The sequence below is a fragment of the Astatotilapia calliptera genome, chromosome 16 (assembly GCF_964374335.1).
Source record: "Astatotilapia calliptera chromosome 16, fAstCal68.1, whole genome shotgun sequence".
In the NCBI taxonomy this organism is placed as follows: Eukaryota; Metazoa; Chordata; class Actinopteri; order Cichliformes; family Cichlidae; genus Astatotilapia; species Astatotilapia calliptera.
The window spans coordinates 19,929,594-19,957,495 of NC_137437.1; the positions used below are offsets into that span (position 1 = coordinate 19,929,594).

The 27,902-nt window shown below is 41.6% G+C and overlaps 1 protein-coding gene across 1 annotated transcript; it reads right to left on the reverse strand.

The window, feature by feature from the left end:
- Window positions 1–459: 459 nt before the first annotated feature.
- On the reverse strand, window positions 460–27,902 carry agps (alkylglycerone phosphate synthase). Its single transcript, XM_026144708.2, has 20 exons — window positions 27,622–27,902; window positions 22,394–22,483; window positions 21,154–21,244; window positions 20,946–21,066; window positions 20,749–20,823; window positions 19,630–19,701; window positions 18,989–19,068; window positions 17,788–17,868; window positions 16,535–16,660; window positions 16,301–16,409; window positions 12,284–12,411; window positions 11,880–11,931; window positions 10,337–10,413; window positions 10,139–10,251; window positions 8,333–8,402; window positions 7,321–7,382; window positions 6,491–6,580; window positions 4,960–5,059; window positions 4,724–4,781; window positions 460–1,033 (listed from the first exon to the last, which is right to left on the reverse strand). Exons 1-20 carry the CDS (start codon window positions 27,885–27,887, stop codon window positions 912–914), a joined length of 1,983 nt encoding a protein of 660 aa, XP_026000493.1. The 5' UTR covers window positions 27,888–27,902; the 3' UTR covers window positions 460–911.

Below are 27,902 nucleotides of genomic sequence, written 5' to 3' on the forward strand. Positions count from 1 at the left end.
GTGACTGGCAGCCAATTAGAAGAGAGCTAGCTGAGATGAGATACGCAAAGGTCCAGCAGAAGATAAATAACGATTATTGTGACCTGTGAATCGTGCCAAGCTACTCGAGCAGAGTCCAAGAATAGAAAGGTGGGGCTAGATATGAACATAATAGGTCCCATTTAACTCGAAAAAGTTCATCACCAGTGGTACACACACACACGCATACACAAGAAACAAGTCTCTTGGCAATTGGTCAGTACAACAGAAGGCAGGAGGGCATGAAAAGATGAACAGAAGACACTGATGACCTTCACAAAGGGACTTCAATGTACACACGTGTAGTAGAAGGGTAGGCAGACAAAAGCTTTAGAAAGGCACAGAGCTTCAGAAAGCGCATTGAGCTGAAAGTTACCACTAAAGAAATGCCAATCACTCAATTGCATACACTCATACACACACACACACACACACACACACACACACACACACACACACACACACACACACACACACACACACACACACACACACACACACAGACTCACACACAAGACAGGATCATGTAGACAAATTGTTTCTGCTAATGTTGGCAAGGATTTTTAGCAGTTTAACAAAAGAAAATGTGATGAAAAATGAAGGTTTTTGTTGCATCACAGTTGTGGCTTAGGAGGATGAGACCGTGACACGAGTAAAAATGAGCTTCAACATGGACGACAATGATTGTTACAGCAGATTAAGTGCAATACAAAGTCAAAGCAAGAAAAAGCCTGGGTGAATCGTTAAATGGCACCGGATGACACTTTTGATGTAGATGACAAAGATCTGTGTCCGTTTTGAAATCACATTTAGTATCTATTAATCAAAAATGCACAAGATGCTTTCAGAAAACAAAACAAAAAGGTTAGCTAAAGATGGACAGAATTATTTAATTAGAGGAGGTTTCTGTTGCCGAAGATGTTATTTGGGTCCACGTAGTCCTTGACAGACCTGAGCATCCCCATGCCGACGCTGGAGATGGTCTCTCTCATCCACTCCTTCCGAAGTTTCCCCACTGAATGACAGAGGAGAGAAATAAATAAAAAAACCAAGGAAGACGACTGAGGGGGAGAAATAGAGGAATCGGCACGGCTGATTGCTCAGCAGGCTGCTGGGAGCCAATCAATCTTGTGAGAGTGAGTGAATAAACAGAGGGTGATAAATGCTTTTATTCAGAGAGGAGAAATGTTTTGCATGGCATGATTTATGGAGCTCAGCAGACTATCAAACTCATTAGGCTCTGTGTGTTCCCAGAGGAGGGGCCGGCTGGCGGCTGGAGCGGGCCGTCCCCGGCTCCCTCACTTTTTGAGCCACCGCTCCCCTCCAATCCCCCCCTGTCCACAGTCACGGGAGCGTTTTCTGTCTCATTGTGCCAACGGCCGCACTCCTCCAGCTGACCCGCGAGGGTTTTGTGCTCCGTTGTCCCGAACGTCACTCTATGCCCCAACACTGGCCCGATCATCATTAGGGTGCCACAGCCAGCCGTGGAGCACCAACACAATGGCACTCTGTCAGCGGGAGTTTGGCTTTCAGCCGCTCCTCGCGGCCTCTCATCATCGTCGTCCAAACCCCCCAACCTGAGGAGTGAGACTGCCTTCGGCATGAAGCCCAGTGAGAGCGCCCATTACTTTACCAGCTGTCCAGTTCGACATTCTCCAAAGCATTTGGACCTGACAGGGTCCCGCAGAGTGGAGCCGGCAACTTTTCAAACAGAAGAATTTAACAGCAAATGTAACCAAATTAAAGCACTAATTTATATTTTTGTATTTGGCAATAAGAGGAGGAAAAGAGTGGTGCTACTGGGGACTAACAACACTGACTTACTCAACTGGTCAGTAGACCCAAGAAACCCCAAATATGTAGATTTAGGTTCATGTCAAATGTTTTTCGGCACAGTCACGAAAATTGATCTAATTTCAAGTTTAACGTTGCCTTTTATGGCCTAACCAAGTACTTAAATAATAAATGATACATGAGAAGCTTTCACCTTCTCTCTGTTTTCTATCAGTGCAACTTTTTGGGGGGATAATGTGGGATTTGGGAAGCTGACAGGCAACTTTCACATTTTTCAGTGTAAAACACTGAAAAATGTGAGATAATAGCAGTGAGAATGATCATTTCGGTCACTGTTTTAGCTTTAATCCCTGCAAAATCAGTTCAAAAAGAGCAAGTAGTCATTATCAGAGTGTGATACTAATAACTAAAAATCCGGGAAAGGAAAGCTGCTTCATTCTTGGAAAAAGTCGTCTTTTAATAACAGTCCAGCAAAGAGGAAGTAAGTAAATTTTAACTTTTGACGTCGTGTCACTTTAAAAGAAATACTCGATATCTACAACCCACCCACGCAAAAAAAAGATAGACTTGAGAACAGAGCAGCTCAGAACAGGTGCTGCTCTCTGTGTAAACATGTGAAACCAGCAGTGTAATCAGTTTAGATAAGATTATAAAGGCCAAAAGGGAAAAAAACGAAATGAAAAACCCAAAAAACCCCCCCAAAAACGTGTCTTCACATGCCTTCCTTTCCCAATCCACACGATTCTCTCCAGCCTCTACCCCCCCCGTGCTCCCAGGGCAAGATGAGAAAAAGGGGCCACCCTGACATGTTACAACGCTATGTTATCAGAGTTTGGCCAGGAAACCCAGATGGGGATAAGCCATGAGGCTAGTGAGGCCCGTCTCCTGACAAAACAGGGCAGACAGCGGGGTCACTGGGGACTCTGATACCACACAAACCTCCAGATGGGGACAAGGGGACCAATCAGCTGCTACCCAATAACTAAGAAAGTACCAAGCTCTCTACCACCACCACCTCCTCCCCACTTCTTTCCCCTCGTTCCACCTCCATCCCACCCTCCTCTCAGGAATAGGAGAGAAAACAGAAGGTGCTGGGACTGCATCATTGCCTCCATCACTGTGATAATTTACACATCTATCTTGTCATATTCTCTCTTTTTTGCTTGCTATTGCAATCAATCTCACCAGGCTTGGTGTGTGCAGCTGAGACATGCAAAGAAGTGCAGGTAGCTATTTTAGAAAATCCCCCCCTCCTTCTCAAAAATCAAACAACTGACATTTCTCCCATGTGGAAAAGCCCGGGGAAGTTCAGGGCGAATGGCAAACGCGGAACTTCACCAAATCAGGTCATTCTTTTTACCTCCTGAGAGCAGTGACCTGAGTGGAAGTGCAGTGTGGGGAGCAGGTGAGAGAGAATCTCCGCAAAAAAAAGAAAAGAAAAAGAAAGCCGCAAGGTGAGGTGAAGACGCTGGGCACCCTCGAATGGCCTTCATTTGGAGAAGAAGAGAGAAGCTGGGTTGAGGCTCATCCGCTTCCACACCCCGCTCTCGCTCTCCTGGGGTTTCTCTAACAAATGGGGGTCAGGACATGACAGACAGGGTAAGGCAGTGGCCATGCATTCCTCTGATATGACCAAGCTGGAGTATTGGTTGAGGAGTTGCGGTGCAGGGTTGATAGATGGATGATTCTCCTGGTGATGGATGTTCCGACAACTCTTCACTGCTGCGACACTGGTGACCTAGTTAAAGAGGACATTTCTCCTGGTGTTCTGTTTTTAAGCACTGGCCAATATTTAAACATTTAACATGTTTGTTTTGGGGTTTTTTAAAGCCAGTTTGTTAAAACTGACTCCTTTTTCATGAAAAATGGTTTTCCCCTGGACAGCAGCTGACACACAGTGCTGTTAGGTGAGTATTACGTCCTGTAGTGAAAGGGGTCGAAGCGCTCTGCATGCAGAGATTCCCTTTCGTATGCCCACGCAGCACCGTGCTGACCTGCTGTAAATACAGGGCCACAAAAATGTATATTTTCTCCACTGGCCTCCCACCTCACCATCCTTGACTACATCTGTTTTGTTTGATACACAAAACCCAGGGAAACTAGCTCCATTTGTCAAGCGCTGATTGTGGGCAGACAAACCGTCCTGTCTGCACCCAGATAGCGAGCCCCGCTGTTATTAATCACAATTACAGAATGGGCCTCGCACACGGTAGCTGCATCAATATCCCACCCCCCTCTCCCCAGCGTCACCTCCCCGTGCCGCTCGGGGTGGCCGGGCCACCGTTTGGAGGTCAGTGTACAGCCGGCGATAACGGCGGCATCATTTACCCCGGCCCGCTGCCTCCTTTTTATTAGCAATCTTTTAATTTTGAACCCGTCCCCGCCTTCAGGAAAAATTGTGATTTAATATCGCAGCTGATTCACTACATACTGTTTTTGACAGGTGTGATGAATAGCCTCAAGTGATGTATGAAAACAGCGAGGCGGATGGCAATATAGATAAGGCAGCCGTTTCGGTTAGCCCTGATGGGGCCAGGAGAGTTGTTTCGCCGCCCTCCCCTGCTCACGTTTCATTTGGTCACTGCTGAAATGAACAAATAGCCGAGTCAGAGTCATTCATCTGAGCTGTGGGAACAGATTTTGGAAATGTGAAGGAAGCGATGAAAGATCCACGACCAAATGCACATTTACAGCACGACTGGCTGCCAGCGTGGAAGAGCACGCCGGGTAGGCTCGCCATGCTGTCATCGCAATTCAGTACAAAACTTTTTTTTTTCCCTGGCCAACTGAAACACGAGAATCTCCAAATATAACATCACTGTGCTTTTTTGGTGATTTATATGCACTTGCTTTCTGCAGTTTGTGAAAACAGGCTCTACATTTTAAGCACAAAATTCTCAGCTCTGGGTACCTCCATGGTGATGTGACAAGCTCCCTCCATTGGCAAGGATCTCCTCTCTAGCTGCATGCTGTGAAGAGGGGAAAAAAACAAAACAACACTCAGTTTATACATTATATAATGTTATATTCTGACATCTGTTCTGATGGGTGTTGGCGTTTCAACATGTTATCACATCAGGTGCAATTTGCTCTAATTTTATTTAACAGTTTTTGGCATAATGTGCAGAAAAATAAAACTGGATCTACCTCCACTTGTTCATACACATGCACTGGATCACTGAGTCCTCTGTAGTTGAAGGCAAAGTAAAAGTAGACACAGGCACCGGCATCATACGTCTGAGTCACCCTGCACGAAAAAGAAACACGTTCAAACGAGCGGAAAAAACCTTAATCTTTCTCTTTCCACCGTCTCTCAGAAAATCCAATTTACATGCATGTGAAGGAGGAGTTTTTTGACAAGTTGCTCCATTTTACATACAATAAATGATTCTTTTCTATTGGAATCGGAAGACAAAGTGCAGTGGGAGGTTTGGTTTTCCCCAGCGAACCTCTGACCTCAATTCCATTCATGGTTAGCAGAAAGCGGAGGCAGCGTGGAAGCACTATCGCCTTTAATAACACAACATTATCACATAATAAATGGCGATCAAATCCTTTTACTGAATCATCTGAGCCACATTTACTCCTCAGGTATGATGCAGGCAGGGTGATTCAACTGACATCATAATATTTGTGTTTTCCCCACACCACTAAATGCAGCTTACGCTCAGGTTTTCGAACATATTGTGTAACAACCTTTGTGTTGAGAATATAATGCTGCTTTTCCCGTTTACATGTTCTCTCTCTGGCCTTGCTCCCTCTGGAGGAGCAGGGTGCTGGGCCCTTGTTCATTTGACATGGCCCATCACCTGGCACACTCACTGTTCTGGAGGTTAAATGGACAAATCAATCATGTGACAGACTGCAGCCGGGAAATGAATGGCTGTAGCATAATCAGGCTGAGGCCTAATCTTTCCGCAATCTGTGAGCAGCAGCCTGGTGCTCCTCAACCAGCTCGCCGTCTGTCTATCACAACGTCCGACCGCATTGTCTCCGTGGCTCTTGCAAACTCAACAGGGGTCACACTTGGTATGCACCTCAGTACTTCCAAGGTTATAACTGAAATGTATCTTTAGGATTGAATGCCATTTGCTGTCAAACAATAAAAGTTAGCAACTGATAGTCATTCTATTTTTTCTTTGCTTTTCATTTGTTTCTAATTTGGACCGACTTCTTCAAAATATTTCATTTGGGGAATGCTCTTGATTATTTGTGTATAGATGTCATTTAAAGGATTGATGTGATGATATTTTATCACAGCATGATGTTTATTATTTTTTTCACAAGCATTTATATTTGTAAAATTTAAACAATTCAAAAACTGTTACAAACTGTGACAAACAACTACATCTTATTCCTCAGTTTAAAATAGCATCCAACAAGAAAACCATTTAATCCTTGAGTATCATTTGCTAAAAACTACACTGCCCTGCTTGTTTAATAAGTTACCTGAGCTCGTTACATATGTGTGACCTGATTGAGAGTGTCATATTTTTAATAGCCTTTGGACAAATTAGAACACACAGTGCATTGTTGTGTTCTTTTCATGGGAAGAACAATATGAAATCTATACTGTAGGTGTCGTTTCTGCACTAGTGTTAAACATTAAAATATGGTGAGGAGACTGGCAGAGCGCTTGTACAGGCTCAGTCTTTTGGAAACTGTTTTTAAATATTACCTGCATGTGGATAATGGTGGAAACTGAACTCCTTTGTCTTTACACTCTCGCACAATGCGCGCTTTTACATTTCTGCAAATGTCCAAAACCCTAAAAAAAGAAAGAAAGAAAAGACAAGAAAATTAATAGGAGTTTAAGCTGATATTTGTGTGTTTAAAACATGACAACAATGTGTATTTAAAACCAAGCACTGCAAAAATATAAATAATAAAAGAAAGACAGACCAAAAACATTAAAGAAAGGCAAGAGACCAGGCAGGAGGTAGAGACCAGACTGACTAACATGAAGACCACTGTGGGAGAGATTCCCACTGGTGTGGAAATGGCCGCCAGTCCTAAGCATCTGCAGTCGTGCGTGGAGTGTGGAGGATGGGGAGGAGGCTGGGTAATGAGCCAGGCACATATGCTCGCCTCACTGCCTGATCTCTTGGTCTCTCCCCATCAGGCATGTTACACAACAAGGAGCCTGCATGTGCTCCTGTTTGTTGTGTGAGAAAGCAGGACAATGAAAACATGTAGAAAATGCAGATCACAGTACATGGGTGTGAGATGAGCCTGTGACTCATAGTACATGGTACACATACAGAGGACACTCACACACCTCTCCCCTCTATGTATGTGTGTGGGTGTGTGAGTATGTCAGTAGTGGTACGTTTGTATGCTGAGGAGGAAAAGCTCCACCAACGCAGGGTCATTTAATGAGGGGAGAAGGCAGGCATGAAGGTGAATGTGAAAGACAGAGGCAAGGAGAAATAAACGAAAGGAAGGGAAAAACAGGATTAGGACGCTCAGGGCAGACTCTGCAGGAGGCGAGTGAATCAATGTATTTACCTGTCCCAAGGCACAGAGGTTTCAAAGGACTCGCCAATCACATAGTAGTCCATTCCCAAGTCCTGGTTGGAATGAAATGCACATATATAAGCAGGCTTATATGTTAATGTGATTCAGCACATTTTATGAGAACTGTGGTAACCCTGTAAATCAAGCGTATGCAGAAATCCTCCAAGCTTGTGATCTTATTTTGAAACCACAGCTTCTTATTTTTATGAGCTGGGTGACATTCGATCGATTTTTTTTTTTTTTAAAGGCAATGCACAACTTTCTTTTTTAAAGGAAAAAAAGAGAAATGAAAGCAGCTTCTCTTCTCTGTACCGATAAAACAAAGACATTATCTTGGGCTTTTTTGTGATGTTTTACCACCGGCTTACATTCAACAGAACAAACCACTATCATAAAACTAGAATATAAAGAATGACTACATAAATAACTAGTAGTAGTAGTAGACATCTCAACGAGACATTTTCAGACCTGTATTGCAAAAAGGCATTTTTGAATAGAAGCTGTTGCTTTATTGAAAAGGGCTTTAAATTCTGGATGCCCTTTCCGATGCAACCCCAAAAGGGTTTGTGGCTCCTCCTGGGATTGAAATCGGGATTATTGCTTGTTGGGCGAATGTGTAAACATCTACAATATGGAGCCACTGAGGAAGGACTTTTGACAACTGAGATAAAAAAAAAACTAAAAACTAAAAAGCAGAAAGCTGTTGATGACCTGCTTAAGTATATTTAAACACCCTGCTTGTTGATGATTATCAGAAAGGTTTCTAACAGGGATGACCTGAGTCAACTTTCTATTGTCATTCTGTCTGCATTTACTGTGCTCTTCTACTGCTGTTCAATGCCTTGACAACAACTGCGACCAGATCAAATCAAAGCCCTCCCGAGGTCATATTCCGCTGCTTTCATTGCTGCTCGCTATCCTCTCCGCTGTCAAATTGCAATCTCCCTGCCTGCCCCACCTGCCCATCAGCTCAGGCAGGGAAAAAGCCAGAGAAGTGACCCACCCGGAGGTAAGCGATGACAAAGGTCAACATGTAGCCCCTCTGCCCATTGTCCTCTCCAGCTGCCAGGCCCCTGCGAGGAGACATCAGGGTTAATATTTAACAGATCTTTTCTTCAGCTTTGTTGCTCCGGCTGCTCCCTCTCACAACCGCTGTCTTGGAGGCTGTCAGTGCAACAATGTACAGATCAATGGCGCTATGCTCCTTGCATCGCCATAGGTCAGCCACACATCTATCACCTGCGGTGGGTAATCACATTTTCATCTACCATCCAAACTAATCAGGCCAAGCTCATTAGAAAATCACTATATTGATTTTCACCCTTCTTCCTGTTTCCCATCACTGCAGGAAACGTTCCTCACCACACCTAAGCAATCCATCACCGGCACTTGAGCTGATGGGTGATGGCCATTTAATGAAAATAATGCAATTATTAAGACTATGTTGCATCTGACAGGTTTTGGCTGGTATGGCTTAACCCCTTTCTATCACAAAACCATTGTTTGAACCTCAGCAAGATCCTAAAATAGAAGCAAACATGAAATGCTACAATGGTGTCAAATAAGACTTAATGAATATAATGTATGGCATGTACAATCAAATACTGATCAAACATTTGGCAAAACAGGGAATGCCTTGCACAAGATATTAATTACAATGAAACACTGGACTTTTTTATTGTTTCTCTTAACTAAAAAAAATATTAAAAATCCAGAGTCCGTTTTGGTAGCAACTGTATGAACACTTGAGATCTATAGATTTACAAACGCTTCACATAGATGTGAAATATCTGCAAACGTAAAGGTTACTGCCACAACCACTTTAATGAATGACTAACACATTTATGCATTGGCTATGTCATGACTCATGATGGTGCAAATCTTGTACAAATCCTTGCAGCCAGTTTTCAGACCAAACATATCACATTTGTGGTCTACCTGAGATGAAAGGTTGATATCTTTATCCATTCATATGTTTCTGCAGTTTTTTAAATGTCCAGTTTACCATAAAAATCCATCTTTGAACTTTAAAGCTTTCTTTCTTTCTTTTGTTGTGTGTGGAAGATTTTGGATCTGAGTAAATTAGGACCGAGGTTTTGTGTTCTTATGTGGCTGTGCAAAATAATGGGAACAGACAAAAATGTCTGAGGAAACTGTGCATCAGGATTATTTGGAGTTAGTTATAGATGAGAAATGTTTATATGAGATTTCTACACAGATATATTCATATTAGGTTTCCAAAAACCTTTTACCGTTTACCAATTACAATTCACCAATAAATAAAAGTAATTATTTTCATAACAATTACACAGATGGCAAATGAACTGAATATTCTTTTTTGAGGGCTTAAAAATGGTTCTGGATGAAGGAGGTTTCCTCTCTGGCTGGCTGGTAACAGATTTCCAAGAAAGTCCTTATTGATGTGTTTCATGATCAATCACAAGAGCCAAACACTCCCCAGCTGTGTCTTGTGGCCCTGTGCTGTCCTAAGGGGAGCTGTGCCCTACTATCTCTGCCCACCTCACACCTACTTTAACATTAAAGCTAGCCTGACAGGAGGACATCCAGAGGTGATCCATCAATCCACATCGAGACAAGCTACTGAGTCGAAGAACAAATCTTAAGTGTGTAACTGTGCTTCTCAATTCTTATCACTGCTACTCCAAGGCTGCTTGAAAGCAGCGCCACCACTGTGTATAAAGCCTCACCTTATGGCACATTTCTAACCTTTCTGATCTTTAAATGATCCAACAATATAGAGATATAGAAGAAAGATGTAAAAATACCAAACTCAGCAGCCACTACTCACCCAAATTTTGCAGCGATGTCATAAACCTGCTTTTCATGCTGCAGGACCTTCTCGCGGTCTCCCTCAAACAGCAGGGTGGCCACACACAGGCGGTTGGGGTCAAACCCTTTGAACTGAGAATTAAAGAGGTAGGCTCATTTTTCATGTAAAACACCTGCAGCAAGAACCTTACAGTGTTCACCCCTGGTTATTTTTTACCTTGGTGATGTAAAATTTCTTCAACCCGTCCAAAAAGGAAGTGAAAATTGAAGATACTTGAGGCTTCAGGGCATGACCTGTTAAATATCAGATTAAAATCAGTTCAGTTAATTCACCTAAAAGAAGCCCTAAAGTAAATAAAACAAAATTTCCCACAAATTAGGCAAACTCTGCTTCTGCTTGCATCCTCCAGTGTTCTGAGAGAGCAAAGCAACTCTGATATATTTGGAATTGCAAACAAAAGAAGAAGAAATAAATGGTAACATTTGAATAACTTCACAACTGGCCAGTGGCTGCGAGCGACAGCGACTATAAATCAGAGAGTTTCCGAAGGGAAGTGGGGTTGACACAGTGATATCCGTCTTCCTCAGCCACCCTTTTTGATTTATTCCTGATCGGACGCACAAAAGCGCCTGTGGACAAGGGAAAATGAGGGGCTGGGGCCAATGGGATGGTTATCAATCACAGCAGGGAAGTCATGGGTGATGTCGCCGAGACTTAACAGTTCATTTATTTCCCCCTATGCTCAAGTCTCTTCATCACTTAGTGTCCTAATTGTTTCCATTCCAAACTGTGATTGTGGGTCTTAAGGTCCCTCACAGCCATCATACTCGTTAATTAAATACTCAAAATCCAGAGAGAAAAAATTGCTAATACAATGAACAAAAATGATATGTTCATATGTTTATATTATCTTTCCTTTATACAAAATCCTTATTTTTATATATTAATACAGGTAGAGCTAAATTGTTTGTGTAGTCTCAAACTAAAAAAAAAAACCCCAACCCTTTTATACAGTACACAAACTTTCTCCACAGTAATCATTATTAAAAAGTAAGGACAAGTTACTAAATCCATGAATGCATCATAGTGCCATGAGTTTTCGTTTTTATCCCCCCTCCCAAAAGAAAAAGAAAAAGAAAAAGAAAAAAAGATCCTGGTCACTTTGTCTTCCCTGTGTAAGGCTAGGAAGTGCCTACTCTGTGAAAAGTGGAAATACAGGGAAGATAATGAGATCCCACGAGACTGGGGAACTTTGCAGCGATCTCTGGGAATGCCAGATGCATTCCACTGGACCCGAAGAAACAACATCATAAAACTTCAGTGCAATAATGACTTAATTCTGGTCGGGTTTATTTTTCATCGTGCTTCAAACTGTGTGTTTGTGTGTGTGTGCGCGCAGATATTCGGTTGCAAAAATAATAATCAATTTAACGATTCAGTGGCATGGACCGTTGTGACATCATTGACTGCTGCACAAGTGCCGTTCATGGTTAGGTGGAACACCAAACAAAATAAAATGGGAGAAACTAAAGAAATGATTAAACCACATCATGTGGCTCATGTTGCAAAGCTCTCTGATCAAAGCCAAAGGTTTTATTGGGGCCTGGAAAAACAAAAAATAAAAATCTAGCCAAATTAAGTCCTACTTGTAATGGGAAAAGCTAATGTTGAGAATTTGTAGATTAAATGAAAGTCATATAGACACATAAAGAGGTGATAACTGAGATGGGCTTAAATGTGAACTCCAAATAAAACTTACCAAATTTAAATTGTTCATTATCCATGAGTCGTATAGAAGCTGGGGCACACCTCTGCAGGGAAAAGAAGTTGGCCCGAATTAGTCGAATGAACAACAATAAAGAGCTTTGACTTTATAGCTTTTGTTTATTTGTCCTAAATGTACAGTATACAGACTCTCTGAGACAGCACTTCAGGCCAAATGAGGTCTGACGACGTCAGATGCCTTTGCAAGTTGGTCTATAAATCAGTTTTTCCCTGCTTTCTTCTGCCAGGTTAGCTTTAAAGGAGGTAAAACGAAGACCTGAAAGTGCTTATTTTGTGCATACCTCAAACACAGTAACTTTCTAGCCTCCATCTCATGTTGAGACATGGCTTTATGAAGCAACAGAGCACAACATGCTGAAGGGGAGATTAACCTGTTACCTGTCTGGCAACCTCTCGAAGACAGGCAACTCCCATCTCGAAATTAGGGAACACCACAGAGCCGTATTTTTGGTACTCCGGCATGGGACGAATCTTCATTGTAACCTCAGTAACCACGCCCAGGGTTCCTGTGGAAAATCACAGTGAGAGATTTTGAGCAGAACAAAAGTACGTACATCAGTTCCCAGAGTTTATATGACCTAACCCGCTTTAAGCGGAACTCAAGACTGTTTTACAGGGCTCTGGTACATGTCCCAGGGGTTGTTCTGGTGACCTTTGTCTCACATTTCACTTAGCAGATCTGGTTTTCTACCACACACTGGGGGATAACTGAGATTTATCAGCTTAAGAACACCAGGAAGTAAAGCAGGGGTATATCAAAGGCACCAAGACCAACAACAGCAACACGCACACAAGGTAGAAGGAAACCTGTGGCTGACCTCATGACCTGGAAGCTTTCAACAATTACCTGCTGCTGCTGCTGAAATCCTCACACCACTTGGTTCAAATATACCCAATGTTTATTTGAAAGTAAACTATGGGTAGCAAATAAAAAAAATTGAATTAAGCTCAATCTTTGAGCACTTGCTTTCAGATGACTTTTCTGAAAAAGATGTGGCTAATCAAAATGCTTTCTTTTGTTATCAGATGAAAAATGAAAACTACAATGAGTGAAAAAAAAATTAAAACATTGCTTTTTCTACAAGAACACAAGCACAGTTTAAAAACATCTATTCTTAAAGTGAACTGTACAAACATTTTAAGGGTTTTGGACAACAAAAGAGAATATCTGATGGGTTTGCACAACACGTAATTGCCATTTTTACACTTTCTCCACACACTCAACAATGAACAACAGCTATTAGAGCTAGTTTGTGAATTTTATTGCTATGATCCAAATTGCTTTCTTGCACCCTGTGCACTCTGTATCATTATAGATCACGTTCATTTATAAATGTATCCCCCATGAACACAGTCCATCAGGAGGCTTCATCAGCCTGTTATGGTTGTTAATGAGGCCTCTAATGTGACACTGTATGCCACATGCTGCTCCCTAGTGGCACACTGGAAAACGTGACTGCATTGGGCCTCACCCCAAGAAGGGTTTTTTCTCCCCCCCCCCCTCCTGATAGCATGCAGGAGAAGCCACTTAATGAGAGAGGGGTGGGGATCTAGAGAAGGAGAGAAAGAAAGACTGTAGGAGGAGCCAGGGTGAGGGCTAAATGGAGGCAATAAGAACAGCAATGCTGGAAAAACTCTCTCGGGACAGATGCAATGAAATACTGAGTGCAGCTTAAGCTAACTTTACTGGAACTCTTGCTATTAGACTAACCTCATCTTAAAGGCTACGTATTTGCGGAAAGGGAATATTCACAATGAAGAGCGTTTTTAGCAGCAAATATTTTGACCAAAAAAGCCACTGACCATTGTGCAACCACTGCTTTAAATCAATCATTTAACTCTCAACATTAGGTTAGCGTTAGTTGGTTTCATATCGTATTTTCTGCATGGTTGAGGGGAGTTTAAAAGAGAAAAGGATTAGCATTGATCATTCCAATCATTGTTTACACTGGCTATAGCAAGGGGGAAGAACTACTTTGCATTCAGGTTACTTCGAGGTCAGAGAGATACACAGACCCGTTGTTGTGCAGAGAATAAGAAGTCTGAGGTTTCACAGTAATTTCTAATGAAATGGATGCGTTCCACTTAACATGCAGAGCATAGTTGAGGGTTTTAGCGTGGCGCTTTGCTGTTGTTGTGGCCTACTGTCAGACACCAGGATGGGATTCTTTCGGTGAGGAGGTAGATAATTTTAATGAGACTGTGTGCTGGTGTGACCTCTTAGCAAAAGAGTTAGGCCTCCCAGAACAACATGCTCTACCACTGAGGTGTGGTCCTGTCCTATCTCTGCTCAGTGTAGCAACCACAGAAGCAAGAGCATCTTCAATTTCACTCACCTTAATTGCAAAAAAGCTCCTTCTCTAAGCTTGGGTTTTGAAGATATGAAGCATGTTAGAAAAAATGTGCTACTGTGATATTAGATTATTCAATATTCAAAATATTTGTACCATGTGAGTGAGTACATGAGTAAGCAATATCTAGCTATGTATTACAAGTAGACTGCTATTATTTTCACTTTCAGTAATTGATTATCTTTTATAGACTCATATCCAGAAAAAGCAGCAAACTAGGCTTGTTGTTCTCAAGTCCACTGTTTCACAAACGTAACATTTTTTGGATGCCATCAAGATGCTAGAGTTGCTTTACACACACACACACACACACACACACACACACACACACACACACACACACACACACACACACACACACACACACACACACACACAGCTGGCTGTATAACTGGCCAGTAAGCAAGACAAACACTATTCTGATATTGATTGTAACATGGTATTTAATCCGATACAGGATTTTTAAGACTGATATTGATACTGATATTTGGTGATTTAAATTTCCAATATTTTACAAATCAGCTGAGGTTTTCTTTCAGATACATGAAATATAACTGATGTTATGGAAATCTGCTTATGTGTAGTTGTTCACTTAGTTGGATCAGCTCGATGTGTTTGTGATGTTCCAACACGTTGCAGGGAAGTTGCAGAATGCCCTTTAGTGGACAAAAGATGTAACACTCATTACATGGTTGAACTGTGTTCCTACCAACTCTTCTTTACTTTTTAAATTTAAATTTATTGGATGATGTAAATGCAGATATGGACAGATCAACAAATAGCTATTGTAAGCCAATAGTATTTGCAGATAAAACAGTCTGGCTCTAAGGGTTCATAGTGCATAAATAATAGGGAACCCATTGCAAGTATCTTTTAGAAATTCATCCTTTGGGAAAGGAATTCTTGGATTTGGTCATTGTGTACTTCTGTAGGTATTTGCCCATGGAGAGCTTATGAGGAGATGGGTTTTCAGCCTATGCAAAAATGCTCCCATGCATCCAACAACCCAACAGTGCAGAGCTCAGCTATGCGTAGGTCGAATGCTGATTGGCTGACAAGTGGGCTGGAACAGGGAAGGGAGCCACAGGCTTTTCACAGGAGTTCACCAGGAATGGGAGAAGCATAACCAAACATCCAAGATCTGCTCGGTTTCACTTCAGCTCTTTGTATGTTGTAACTTATGTGTATTAGTATGTTATAACTACTCTGCATCTGGCTGAAGGACCATCAACAACCTAACTGAGAGCCCACAGATCATTTGTACCAGATACTTTGGACACTGCAGTCATCTCACAACAAAAGTTTTTCTGCAGGGCTGTCCCGAGCACCCTACAGTCTACTAGGGCAGAATCATGTTCAAGCCATGAAGTGTAAAGTGCCAAACGTATTTAAGGCAGAGCAAAATTCTTTGGAGAAGATCTTTAATTCTGTGGTGGCTGAGTCATAAAGAGTAAAAATACATGTGGCTAGCTTAATTTGAAACTACCCATATATGGCAACTGTCAGTCAAAACATGACCTCTCACAGTTAATCTGCGCGGTCAGGACACAACTTCCAACCTTCAAACCCTGTTTCTTGGTATGATACTGTTGCTGAGATCAGTTTCGCTGAACGCAAATAGAGACTTCTGTAGCAGTCCCAGCCCAGTCGAGGAGCAGATTGCTGAGCTTTGTAGGGCAAATAAAAAGTTTGTATCCACAGCTGTTTAACATAACGATGCCAAGAGTCTCTGAACCTCTTCATTATGCAGGGGAAACCTGACATATGGCAGTATTCTCTGTGGGCATTCACAAGGACAGGACAGTGCAGATGGGGAGCAGAGGACACTTGCTGGTTCCTAACTAACACCTCTCCAGATCACATTTCCACCAATGCTAGTAAATGTGTAAGAAGCGGAGAGCATGAGAATCATCCTGATGTTACCGTTTTATCACAGAGGTTTCAAAGACACGCACACAAACCCACATTGACATGCATGTTTACACAACTGCACACACGCCCACATGCACTCCTGAACTGGAATAACGTGAGAAAGTCATCTAACCTTCCGAGCCCATGATGAAGTGGTGAACATCCGGCCCCGTGGACATGCGAGGTCCCTGACAGCTCTTTTCAATCACACCTTGTGGGGTAACCATCTTTATGTGGACAACCTATTCAGTGAGAACACAGCGATAAAGCAGCTTTAGAACCAAACAACACCTGCCCAAACTTAAAGACGTGAAGCCCACAAAACCTAATGTAATAATTTTCTTTCTACAGGTTTCTGCGCACTCACCAGGTCCTCAATGTTGCCATAGATGTTCTTCTTCATACCTGATGCTCTGGTTGCTACCCAGCCCCCCAGGGAGCTGAACTCCATGGAGTCAGGCTCGTGTCCTGTACAGTAGCCGCTCTCATTAAGCTGCAATAAAATGGAAAAATATAAAAAAAACATGTTTGTTTTTAACTTAAAAGGGAGCCAGAAATGTGTGGTAAACAATGATGTCGTAAACCCACGAGAATGTTTTAATAACAAGCGAAGAGAATGCGCAAGCAAAGGGAAAATATAATTGCACCTCTGCTGCTGCATGTCACTGCTCTAGTTATACCGCAATGTAAAAACGGCGGTTTTATGGCATTGGTGGTTTTATAATGGCCCAAAATAAACCAAGTGGAAAGACTGAATAAATAATGCACTGATCTCTCTCTCTTTAGTCTGACAGCAGCTCTGCTGTCATGTGCAAAATAATGCCTGTAAACTTGATACATCCAGCACACACAAGCCTTTGTTAGTAAAACTAAAATAATAGTAAGTTTTACATATTTATTTAAGTGTATGAGTTATGCAGGCAAGACTGCTTACACATTCCTCTTCCACAAAGAAAAAAAGAACAGAAAACACACTGTATGGCTTTGTTCCTTGCCATGCAGTAATAACAATGTACTTCTGAGAAATCTATTCATCAGATTCACTATCCCCAAGGCTTTGAGGAGAATGTGTAGGTCATTGGGAGCCCACACATTCTCCTTAAGGCAGACGTAGCACTGAAAGATTGCATCTTTAGGCGGAACATTCAACAGTAATAATAATTAAGATCTTAAAGTACAACAACAATGCTCCCCAGAAGCACAAGGGTAAAGTCAAGCCTTGTTTTATCACAGCATTCCTCTGGAAGGCAGTTTATAATGCAGACCCATCTGCTCTATGAAATCGGCCCAGTCTAAATGCAGAGGTGGAGTCTGCTTTAAATGCAGCTCACGCATTCCTCTACATCAAACGCCTGCTCCTTCTCCATTTTTCTGAATTAGCTTGATGGTGCCATCTGCTCATGACCACCGTCTCAGACTCTAATCTCTCCCCTTCAGCGCTCTGCTCCTACCGCAAACTCCTTCCTGCACCCTGTTAGATCTACTGAGCAAAGAGTACCAAGGTGAATGAGCACAGACAGCCTCCTAGGGAACAGGCGCACAGCTTGATTGTTGGCACAACGCTTTATATTAACGTAAGCTCTTTCGGTGAATTAAAATGGATGGGCGAGCAGTACTTACCAATCTCTCTAGATCCTGACCGACAATGCCAGCTTCCACATGGGCAGTTAAATTTTTCTCGTCAATCCACAGAATGCGGTTCTGTGACAAACAAACAACATGTCTGAGGACGTCATAAACATACATTTTATATTTCACAAAGTTTTTTGGGAGAAATGTTTTTTTAAAGCTGTTTCCTTTGTGTAAAACGGCTGCTTTCAAACACATATTGTATATCGCCATGTCTGTCATCTGACATAAACATTGCACTCAAGAGCAGGCTGTGGAGACAGTCTCTTCACAGTTTGCTTACAACACGGTATGTTTTTCATCAAAACGTCTGAGGACGAATGTGTGCAGACAAGGATGGGAGACAACTGTCAGTTTCCCAAAGGCTTAGCCCTACCTATAGGAGGTCATAAATTAGTCCCCAGAGCTAATAAACGTTACGTTCCTACTACATTGCTCCTTTCATGTGGTTCAGCTGGAGACACCTGACCTCTGATCCCTGACACAGAACGCTGGTCACTGATGTCAGTGGCAGCAAACTCAATGAGTGGTGAGCTAGGAGCTTGTAGACAGCTTGCATATCACCTCTGGGTGAGCATGGATCAAAGGGCTTTACTGTACAGTGACAATTTTCACCACTTTATATTGTATCCGATAAAAGATTATCATGTTTATGGGGACTTGTTTGGGATTGTATTGAGATTAATGGCTGGTGGTTTTGTCCCTATCCACACAACTAATTTACCAATTCTAACTCTGGCTGCACTCATGTTACTGAAAAAAAAAGATGTATATGGGAAAAAAGAACACTGGAAACACTCAGTCTCATAATGCAATAGCTTGTAGCACACACTAACAGTTTCCACTATTACTTGGCTGTTATCAGCTGATAAAAAGAAGGAATTCCTGAGCCCAAATAATGTACATGTACTATTACTACAATCATGTTTTGCCAAAAACACAATTTTACTTGACACATTTTTTTTAGTAATCCAAACCTGAAGAGATATCAACAATAGACACAGAAAACAACACGTTGAATATTAATCTTAATATCCATTTCAGCTTATGGCCTGGTGTCTATGAATAAGTATACTGATCCAGCCTGACTCTCTCTCAGTCTCTTTTCAGATTATTGTTCTAACTTTAAAGATCAGATAGATTGATTTTAGTTTAGTTGTCCTTAACGCTGATCGCGCAGGTGTTTACGTACCATCTGTGAGGTATCCAACGACACGATGGAACGAGTTTCCTCTGGGGGGCACTCGAGGGCACTAGAGACACTAGTCCCTCCTAAGAGATAATAAAAACCACTGTTACAATAAAACTCCTTTTCACAGCAGTCATTTTGACACGTTACAGGAGGAAAAGCACCATCTGAATAGCTCATCCTTGAGGTGCAATATATAATTTTTTCTTATGGCACGTCTGCACACTTCAGGATTTCACTGCAGTAATGAATGACTGACTTTTATTGATATGATTGTCACGAACCTGTTCGCAAACTGCAATAAAACTAACAATACGTAAGATTTATTTCTCCCATATTATTAGCATGACATTTTTTAGTAGTGACTGACAGAAGAAAACAAACAAAAAAGTTACAATCATTTCCTATGGTTGTAACCACCACAATTAGTGCAGTGTCCACTGCTCTACTTTTAACAGCAGCATCTATAATATAGATAATAAAGCTTTCACTAAGCCCTCACCCACCCACATAAAAAACAGATAACTGATGGATGAAATTACACTATATGTTACAAGTTGCGAAATGCAAATAAACTAGAGCCCCATAGTAATTTTACATAAAAGCTAATTATGTAGATTAACGCCTTTGATTTCATAGCTCACCTCCATATGGCATCAAACAAACGTTGTGTTTGCATGCGAGCTCCACAATTTTCACTACATCATTGTGACAGTCTGCAAAAAACATAGAAGATTGTTTTGTCTTTTTGAAACATAACTCTTTTACCATCTGCTACAATGTTTATATATTAAATATTCATAAAATAATATTTTTAAAAAAGCATGCACACACTGGAAAGGGAAAAAATGATGGCACATAACACTATCTGCATACCACTGACAACGTAAAAATGTATATTTCGTGAACCTTTAGAGCGGGGGGGGGGGGCAGCGGGGAGACAGGGCATCCTTTGATTTGCCTCGGGCTTTCTTCAGGCTGAGTCAAACTGCATGAAGCTACACTCTCTTGGGTGGGACATGCTAGATCAATACAGATATATTTTAACCAATCAGAGCCCATATACATTCACACTGGGGCAGTGAGTGAGTGGGATGAACAGCAATACCAAAGTACATGGATGTGCTTGACTGGCCTCGAGAGCTTTTAAGAGGCAGTGAGAAATGCTTACATTCTACTGCATTTGGGCATCCAATTAAACACATAGCGTAGGCCAAAGGATTACAGCTCCACAAACTAAACATCCACTTAAAATTCACTTGTAGAGGCTACCGAGGAATGGCAATTATAGCTCAAAACATCTACTGCACATTTAGTAGATGAGGGTGCATTTGTACGGTTGGAAAAGTTAAAACTTGGGATTAGCCACTGTGGATGAGAATGTGCCTACAGTTGCCTGGTGATTCGCTTCCCATTTGGGAGGCTGCTAATCAAGTTTCAACCATCAGTCAACATTTATTTGCATGATAAAATAGTGCTAGCCATAACAAGAGAAAACCAATCTCAGAATCATAATTCATGAGTGTACTATGCAGGGCCAGACTGTGGAGTATTGGGTGTCAACCGTCCTCCCCCTGACGCTTCTTATTAAGCTTCTACTCATACATATTAATATCCCTGCCGCTGCAGAGATTAACCCTTTAAATCACCTAAGCCAGTAGGAGGGATCAGTTATGCTATGTAGGAGGAGAAAAGCAGACACACAGTGGAAAGAAATTATATATACACATGTTTAACAGTGACAGCATAGCTTCTGAACTCACTTGGCCATACAACCAAATCTGGAACACGGCCAATTTTCCCCTCTCTCAAAGCAAAGATCTCGTGTAAGCAATGGCCTGGAAAAAAATTTAAAAATGAAATTACGTCACCATTTTAAAAATATTTTCATAACAAATGAAAAAAATGTTGCAGATTAAATTACAATTCACAGACATTAAAAGACTTTTTTCTGCCTTACCATGAGAGCGAAAAACCCGGTCTTCAGCGTCATGAGAGAAGGGAATGCCTGTGGACTTTAGCTCCTTCAAGAAGGCCTCGTTTAGAGTGGGAGGCTGGACAGCACTGCTATTCAGAATTGGCTTAAACAAAACAAACCACAGCGGTTATGGCTTCTGCACAATGCCATTCATCGAAGTCGCAACAAATAAACAGGAGCTGTTACTCACTGCTGCTGGAGTTTTGTGCTGCAGATTGGCACCGAACGTGCTTTCCATCCACTCTCTGAGGCCGGGGATGATCATACCGCTCAGCCTATACCTGGATTGTGTAAAAGAGGAAAGAAAGTTTGAATTACCAATTAAAAATAATCAACCGAGTCTCATGTATTAGCTTCAATGCAGCAGAAGTGAAACTCTGAAACTGAAAATATCTCCATGCTTGACTGGGCAAATTCATTTGGAGAACCAGACCTGTGGCTAATAAGAATACAGTATGAGATCTGAGTCCAGTGAGGTTATTAGACAAGCAGAGCAGCAGTGACAGTGCTGTTATTGCTTTTCCTTTACCATCACTTTCATAATTGTGCTGGTGTCACAGATTGGGCCCATCCGGGGACTATGGTGTACCTTTGTAAAATATATGCAGTATTTAAGTGAGGAAAAAAAAAACCCTCCTGCAGCAAGCGAGCCAAGGAGGACGTCACCCTTGCTTCAGCTGATATACAACACCCAGATAGCTTTTTTTGTTGGTAGGGCACGGAAAGCCCTGAGGGCTTTATGGTAAGTGCTTACACAGGAGGAAACAATTTGCTTGATAATACGTGCTCGTACATACTGTGCCAGTTCTCTGTTTTGATTGTCTCACAAGCACAGCTACCTCTCCCAGAGCTGTCTGTGATGATTATGGAAACAAGACCCACCTACACCTTTGCTCTTGTCGTGGCAGGCATGGATAAAGGATATGCAGAGGAACTGAGTAACAGTTGTTTCTGGGAATCTGCAGCAATTAAAAGTACGTTTTTTCTTACACCTACATTTGCATTTACCATCAGACACATGACTGCCAGCATAATATTCATCTTATATTTTTAAGAAATTGGTGAGTTGTTTCTGCTAATGGGCACCTGAGTGCTGAAAATCACAACCAGTGACCTTCTCAGATGACAATAAACAGTTTAAATGCCAACCACTAGGTGGCAGTAGCACCACATTGTTGTGAGCACAAAGCAAGCACAGAGACAGCGACTGATTTTCAAAGGCTGGGTTCAAGTAGTGGGCTGTAAAAAAAAAAAAAAAAAAAAAAGATCAATGCAAAGCTGCAGCCTCAAGTTACACAAACAGAATGAATGCTAAAGCTCAACACAGTGGCTAACACTAGATTAGAGGGAGTGGATGAGACCAAGTAATGACCACCAACAGATAAGAATAAGCTTTACCTAAGAGTGCTGGCTGCTTTCTCATACTTTACCTTTTTCCAGTAAATTCTGCTTGGCCTTTCTTGTTGTACAGGAATTTTGAATCGCTGTATCCCCAGCCATTCCATTTCATAATCTCCTGTCTGTGAAAAAAATGAATTTAGGTACAAGTTAGGACTTGGGCAGATTATCACTCAAAATTACAATAGAACATGTGGGGATTATTCCAGGGTGTGGTGCCCTGGTTAATTTGCCATCCCAGTCCCTCTGGGCTAGATACTGGCTCAGCATCCTTCCTGACAATCTCATGATGTTATCTGAAAAGCCAGACATATAGAATATCCCTTAATCTTATTAAGCCATTCCCAGCTTTTCCATTAACCTGAGGTGGCTATGAAGTGGCAAATTTACAAAATGGGAGGCTGCAGACAGGCACACCCAAATGCTTTGCCCACAGGTTAGCAAACACATGGCTCTTTTAGTATTGCAAAGGCAACACATTCAAACAACTTGTCCATCCACAGAAGAAGTGAGCATACAGTCCTTGAGCTCCATTTAATACATTAGATATTTTACATTTATGGCACCAATCAGACATTTTTCAACGGCTACTTTTAACACTCCTCAGCTTTTTAGGATTAGACTTAAATGTGTGTGCTGAACTTCCAGGCTACACTTAACAAAAATGGCACGTAGACACCAACTACGCTTTGTGTTTTCCACTGTACAAACAGGAACCAAGTTGGGAACTAGCCAACAGATACTACGTGGCTGTGCTTGCTTTGCAAAGATGTAAATTTCAACAACTGTCACTATTCTGTTACTGTTCTGAGATATCAAAATACAAATGCTGGCTTTACCGCCTTATGACTGTACTGTACAATGCTAGTGTGCTGTACTTCTTAAAGAAAGACAGCTGTACAACCATGTACAGATCAATAATCACGGGTCACTTGGGATGGCATGCTACTGTTGGCATAAAAGCCATTATTAAGATTAACACATGCCAAAATGGGGTTTTCTCTAAATTACGAGCAGGAGTGACACACTAAGTCATACTTTATTGAATCCTCACCACCACTGATGGAGTGTAATAGCTGCTGTACATGCGAAATAAAACTGTCTCCATAGCTGGGCATTGTGTTTGGCAGTAAACCAGTAAGTACAGACTACTAACTTTCATAGGGACGACCTTGGCTCATGGGATTGGGAAGCTCATCTGTAACCGGAAGGTTGCCGGTTCGATCCCCCTGCTCTCTCTGTCCTGGTCGTTGTGTCCTTGGGCAAGACACTCTACCCTACCGCCTACTGGTGTTGACCAGAGGGGCCGATGGCGCGATATGGCAGCCTCGCTTCTGTCAGTCTGCCCCAGGGAAGCTGTGGCTATAAAGTGTGTGAATGTGAGAGTGAATGAATAGTGGGTGCCTAGAAAAACGCTATATAAATGCAATCCATTCTTATTATCATTATTATTAAAGTACAGGTACCAAAAAACAGAAACTCTCTTTCCAGCTATTAAGGATTCCTAAATTGTGGGGCAGGGTTGCTTGGGTGGACATAGTCTGTGTGCACCCCAACTCTGTCTCCACACAACATCTGTTACATTCCTGTCCATCCTGGAAGCTGTACTTCTAAAAGTTTCTTCTTTTATCCTCCCTTAAAGATTTTTTCCAAGTGTTTCTTTCTAATCAAAACCTGGTCTAAAGATAGCTGACGCCATTTGTTGTACAGATAGAGAAGCAAATCCGTGCAAACATTTCTGATCCATAAAAAGTAAAGTTGCCTTAAAATGATGCAATCTAGTTAATGTGATGGTCGTAGTGAATGAGGCATGCTTTGACTGAAAAATGCCTTCCACAAGTAAAAGCTGTTTGCTCAGCCCGTTTCCTGCATGACTTTTGCTCTTCGTACTACTTTCTAGTACCTAGCAAACAAAGCCCAAAGGCGTGACAGAAATCTACTTCACTCTCACGGAAAGATTACTACATGTGTGATGACACAACATCTTGTCAACTGCCGCTTTAGGAGAACACACAACCTGTACATCAAGATTCTTGCTTAAACATGCTTTTTAAAACAGAAGCTAAAATGCTTCCCATCACACACAAAGCCCCGAATGAACAGGATATAATCACATCTTTCAATGAATCTTACATTTCGTTTTTAATAAAACTTACAATTATGATTGGATCAGGTGACCCTAACAACCCCACCAGTTATGCTGGTATGTGCTCAGGCTGCTGGATTCCTGCCGTGAGGCATTAGGTACCTTTCCCTACTCTCCTCTTTCGCTTTCATTTTCCATTCATTTATAGGTTACTATTAGATGCCATCAACATTACTGTGCAAAAAGTCTTGAGTTGCCAATTATTTCTTTATATTTAGCATCCAAAGAGCAAGACCTTTGTATTTTTAACTGATTTTAAGCAATAGTTCTTCAGACTTCTAAAAGTCTTTTATAGTTTTCTTTGGGTATTGGCTGTTTTTCACTCATTTTCAGCCCAGTTCTTGAACCTGAGCATATTCAGAGGAATTTTTTTCTGTTTGTTAATCCACTTAACATTGGGGGAGGGAGGAAAAAAATGATACTGCAGGTAATTGCTTAACCCGATTCAAAGACTGACTCAATCTTGTGGCAACATTTAGAGCAGGTTTTACTGTTGGTATGCCTGACAATCTTATTTTGTAACAAAAGAAAGTGAGATAACGTTATCTTACACGATAAAACTGACCTATGAATCATTTAAGGATAAAAGGCTGCCTAATCAACTAAGTTAACAATCAATTTTGAAATTCTATTATTAAAAACTTTTAATAATAAAAAATAAGCATACTAATAATAACAACTTGTATTTATATAGGTCCTTAAAAAACTTACCAAAAAACTTAGTAGCAGCCTCTCACAGAAACACATAATTATTTAAAAATTTAAATTGTATTTTTTGCAGCAACACAGTGATTCCCAACCAGCTATTACACAAAAACTTGGCACCTAACCTTAAAAAGTAAACTGGAGGAAAAAGTCGAGGACAAAAAAAAGATATCTTTACCAGATAAACAGTATAAAAAAGTGATGTCCTTGAGAAACTGGGGGAAAAAAATCCAGAAAGGACCTAGCAAAGGACCTGAGAGATGTACCTGGCCCTTCAGTTCATCCATCTATTGTTCACTGAAGCCTCATTTGAAAGGGTCTCAGTGGAAGTGTGGCTGTCAAGAAGCCATTCTTAAAGAAGGGAAAGTGTGAAAAAAAAGACTGAGGTATGCCAAAATACACCAGAACTGGGCTGAAAATCAAGGGCTACAGGTCTCAGTGAGTGATGGTTACAAATGTGAGGTTTTTGGTTTAAATTGTTATCAATAGTACAGAGAAGGTCGGGAGAGGTGTATAACAATATACAGCTATCTGTAAAGCATGGTTAAGATTCTGTCATGTTTGGAACTACATTTAAGCCAGTAGTGTTGTCAAAACTGTGATCTACCAAGAAATACCATCTGGAAAGCATCTGATTGACAACAACTTTATTTTTCAGCATGACAATCATTCTAAACACACTGCCAAAGCAGTAAAAGCACACCTTATATATCTGGATAGAACAAATACACAATGCAAAACTATCAGGCATGGATTGGGCCCCCCAGAGCACAACATTACTGAAGCGTTGTGGGAACAACTTGATAGAAAATAGATGATGGCTGAACAAAAGGTCGCCATCATCAAAAAAAACCAAACAAAAAGCTCTAAATTTCCTTCAAGAAGCCTGAAGAACTATTCCCAAAGACTACTAAAAGAAATGACAAGAAGTGCTAAATAAGAGAGGTTAAGGTCTGTTGAAGAATAAAGGTGGTCATACCAAATATTGATTTTCAAGCTGTTAGAAATGTACAAACTGTTTTTGACTTATATACTGTATTTGCATGTATGTTTGTACATGTCTCGATAAATTCCTTTACCAATTTCATATTTGCCTAGCAAAATATAGCAAAAAGGGGTGATGCAAAACATTTTCAAATACCATATCCGCCACAGTTTGTACTTCATCATCTTTAAGCACCTCTGGCTCTGGAACTGTATGTTTCCAGTCTATGGGGACTAACCAACCTTCCAAGTGTTTCTTGTATTACGTGTTTGGCATCTCGCTTTGGTTTCCTCTCACCACAAGGAAATTCTTTCCCTAGTCTTACCAAGTAATTGCTGATAAGAGAGTCCCTGCGGCTTCCATTTGTAATGCTGTAGTGTCTTTAAATTACAAGATAAGCTGCCTCACTCTAAATGAGACACTAACAGGACTGAATGAAAGAAGTGTAGTTATACCACTGAAACAGAAATTCTCTAACACCATATAACTAGTTTAGTCTCACATTGTCAATTGATTCTTTGAATTATAAGTTTGGCAGATAGCTAGTGGCTGTGTAACTGTTTTTGCTTTGCATTTCCTCAACTATCAAACTATCACAAGTATAGCAGACAGGGGTATAAGACATAATATTTAGCCGCATTATCACTGTGTCATACTGGCCTGAAAGGGGCACGCATTACAAGGCCAGATGCACATACTTTTGCCGATTGTGTTAGCTGTTGTTATCTGCCACAGACACTAGATGTCAGTGCTCTGGTGGGGGTTCCTCAAAAGGCACTAGGCTGCTAATAGGTTGAAAGTCAGACCACCACTTGTCCTGACCAATCAGAGAAACGGAAGAGACAGAAGTTTCTCTGTCTCCTCTGACTGTTGTTACACTTTAGTTGCAGGCTGCTTTACTATTTTACCCAAGATGTCTTCTCACAAGAGACAAAATTTTGGTGAACCTGCTAACGGGTCAACTCCAAAAAAAGGAGAACCGCTTATCAACCCCACTAAATCGGACAGCTCAGTAACAGTTAATGAATATCAAATCGGATTAATCAAACACTAAGGACTTCACTGAAAGGAAACATAGTTACATAACAAATAAAAGAATGTACTTCGAGAGTGGATGAAAGTTACAGCTGGCAAACTTTAAGAAAGTCGACTTCTTCCTCCTACACTTAGCCGCACCCACCCCTTAGCAAATGAATGGCTGCTCTGTAGCCTAGAAACGTTAGCTATGAAGCTAACCAAACTCCGCTTCAGCTACGTTTCTAACAGACATCTATGTCTAGTGGGGAGACAGCAACCAGCCTACCGCTGCACGCCACCCAAATGTCTCATGTTTAGCTGGTAATGCACTTAAGTTTGACTTAAGAAGTAGCCAAAACCACAGCGGATAAGCCCCCCTCGTCCACCGCTCCATCACAGCCTCGTACCTCCTCCTCGGCACAGTCCTCCGCTCGCTGGAGACATCTAGCTTGTCTCCCTGGGCTTTGCACTCCGCGGCTAGGATGCCCGAGTTACCCTCCACCGGTCTCTGTAAATGTCCGGCAATTACACTCAGTCTTTGCTGTGCAATGCGTTGCCTGTCAGAGCTATCGCTGCCGCTGCTGTTGGACGCCATGCTGCTTCCGTGTTTGTACAGGAGGGAGCAGATCCGCGAGCTCCTGTCAGAGGTCAGAGCAGGGAAAGTGTGGCACATTCAATGCCTGTAGGA

Excerpts from the sequence above, each read along its gene's own strand:
- agps (XM_026144708.2), bottom strand. The coding sequence starts at position 27,887 with ATGTGCCACACTTTCCCTGCTCTGACCTCTGACAGGAGCTCGCGGATC. Across the intron at positions 8,403-10,138 it reads GACATCGCTGCAAAATTTGG|GGGCCTGGCAGCTGGAGAGG; the intron begins GTGAGTAGTGGC and ends GTCTCCTCGCAG. Across the intron at positions 6,581-7,320 it reads ACCTCTGTGCCTTGGGACAG|GGTTTTGGACATTTGCAGAA; the intron begins GTAAATACATTG and ends TTCTTTTTTTAG.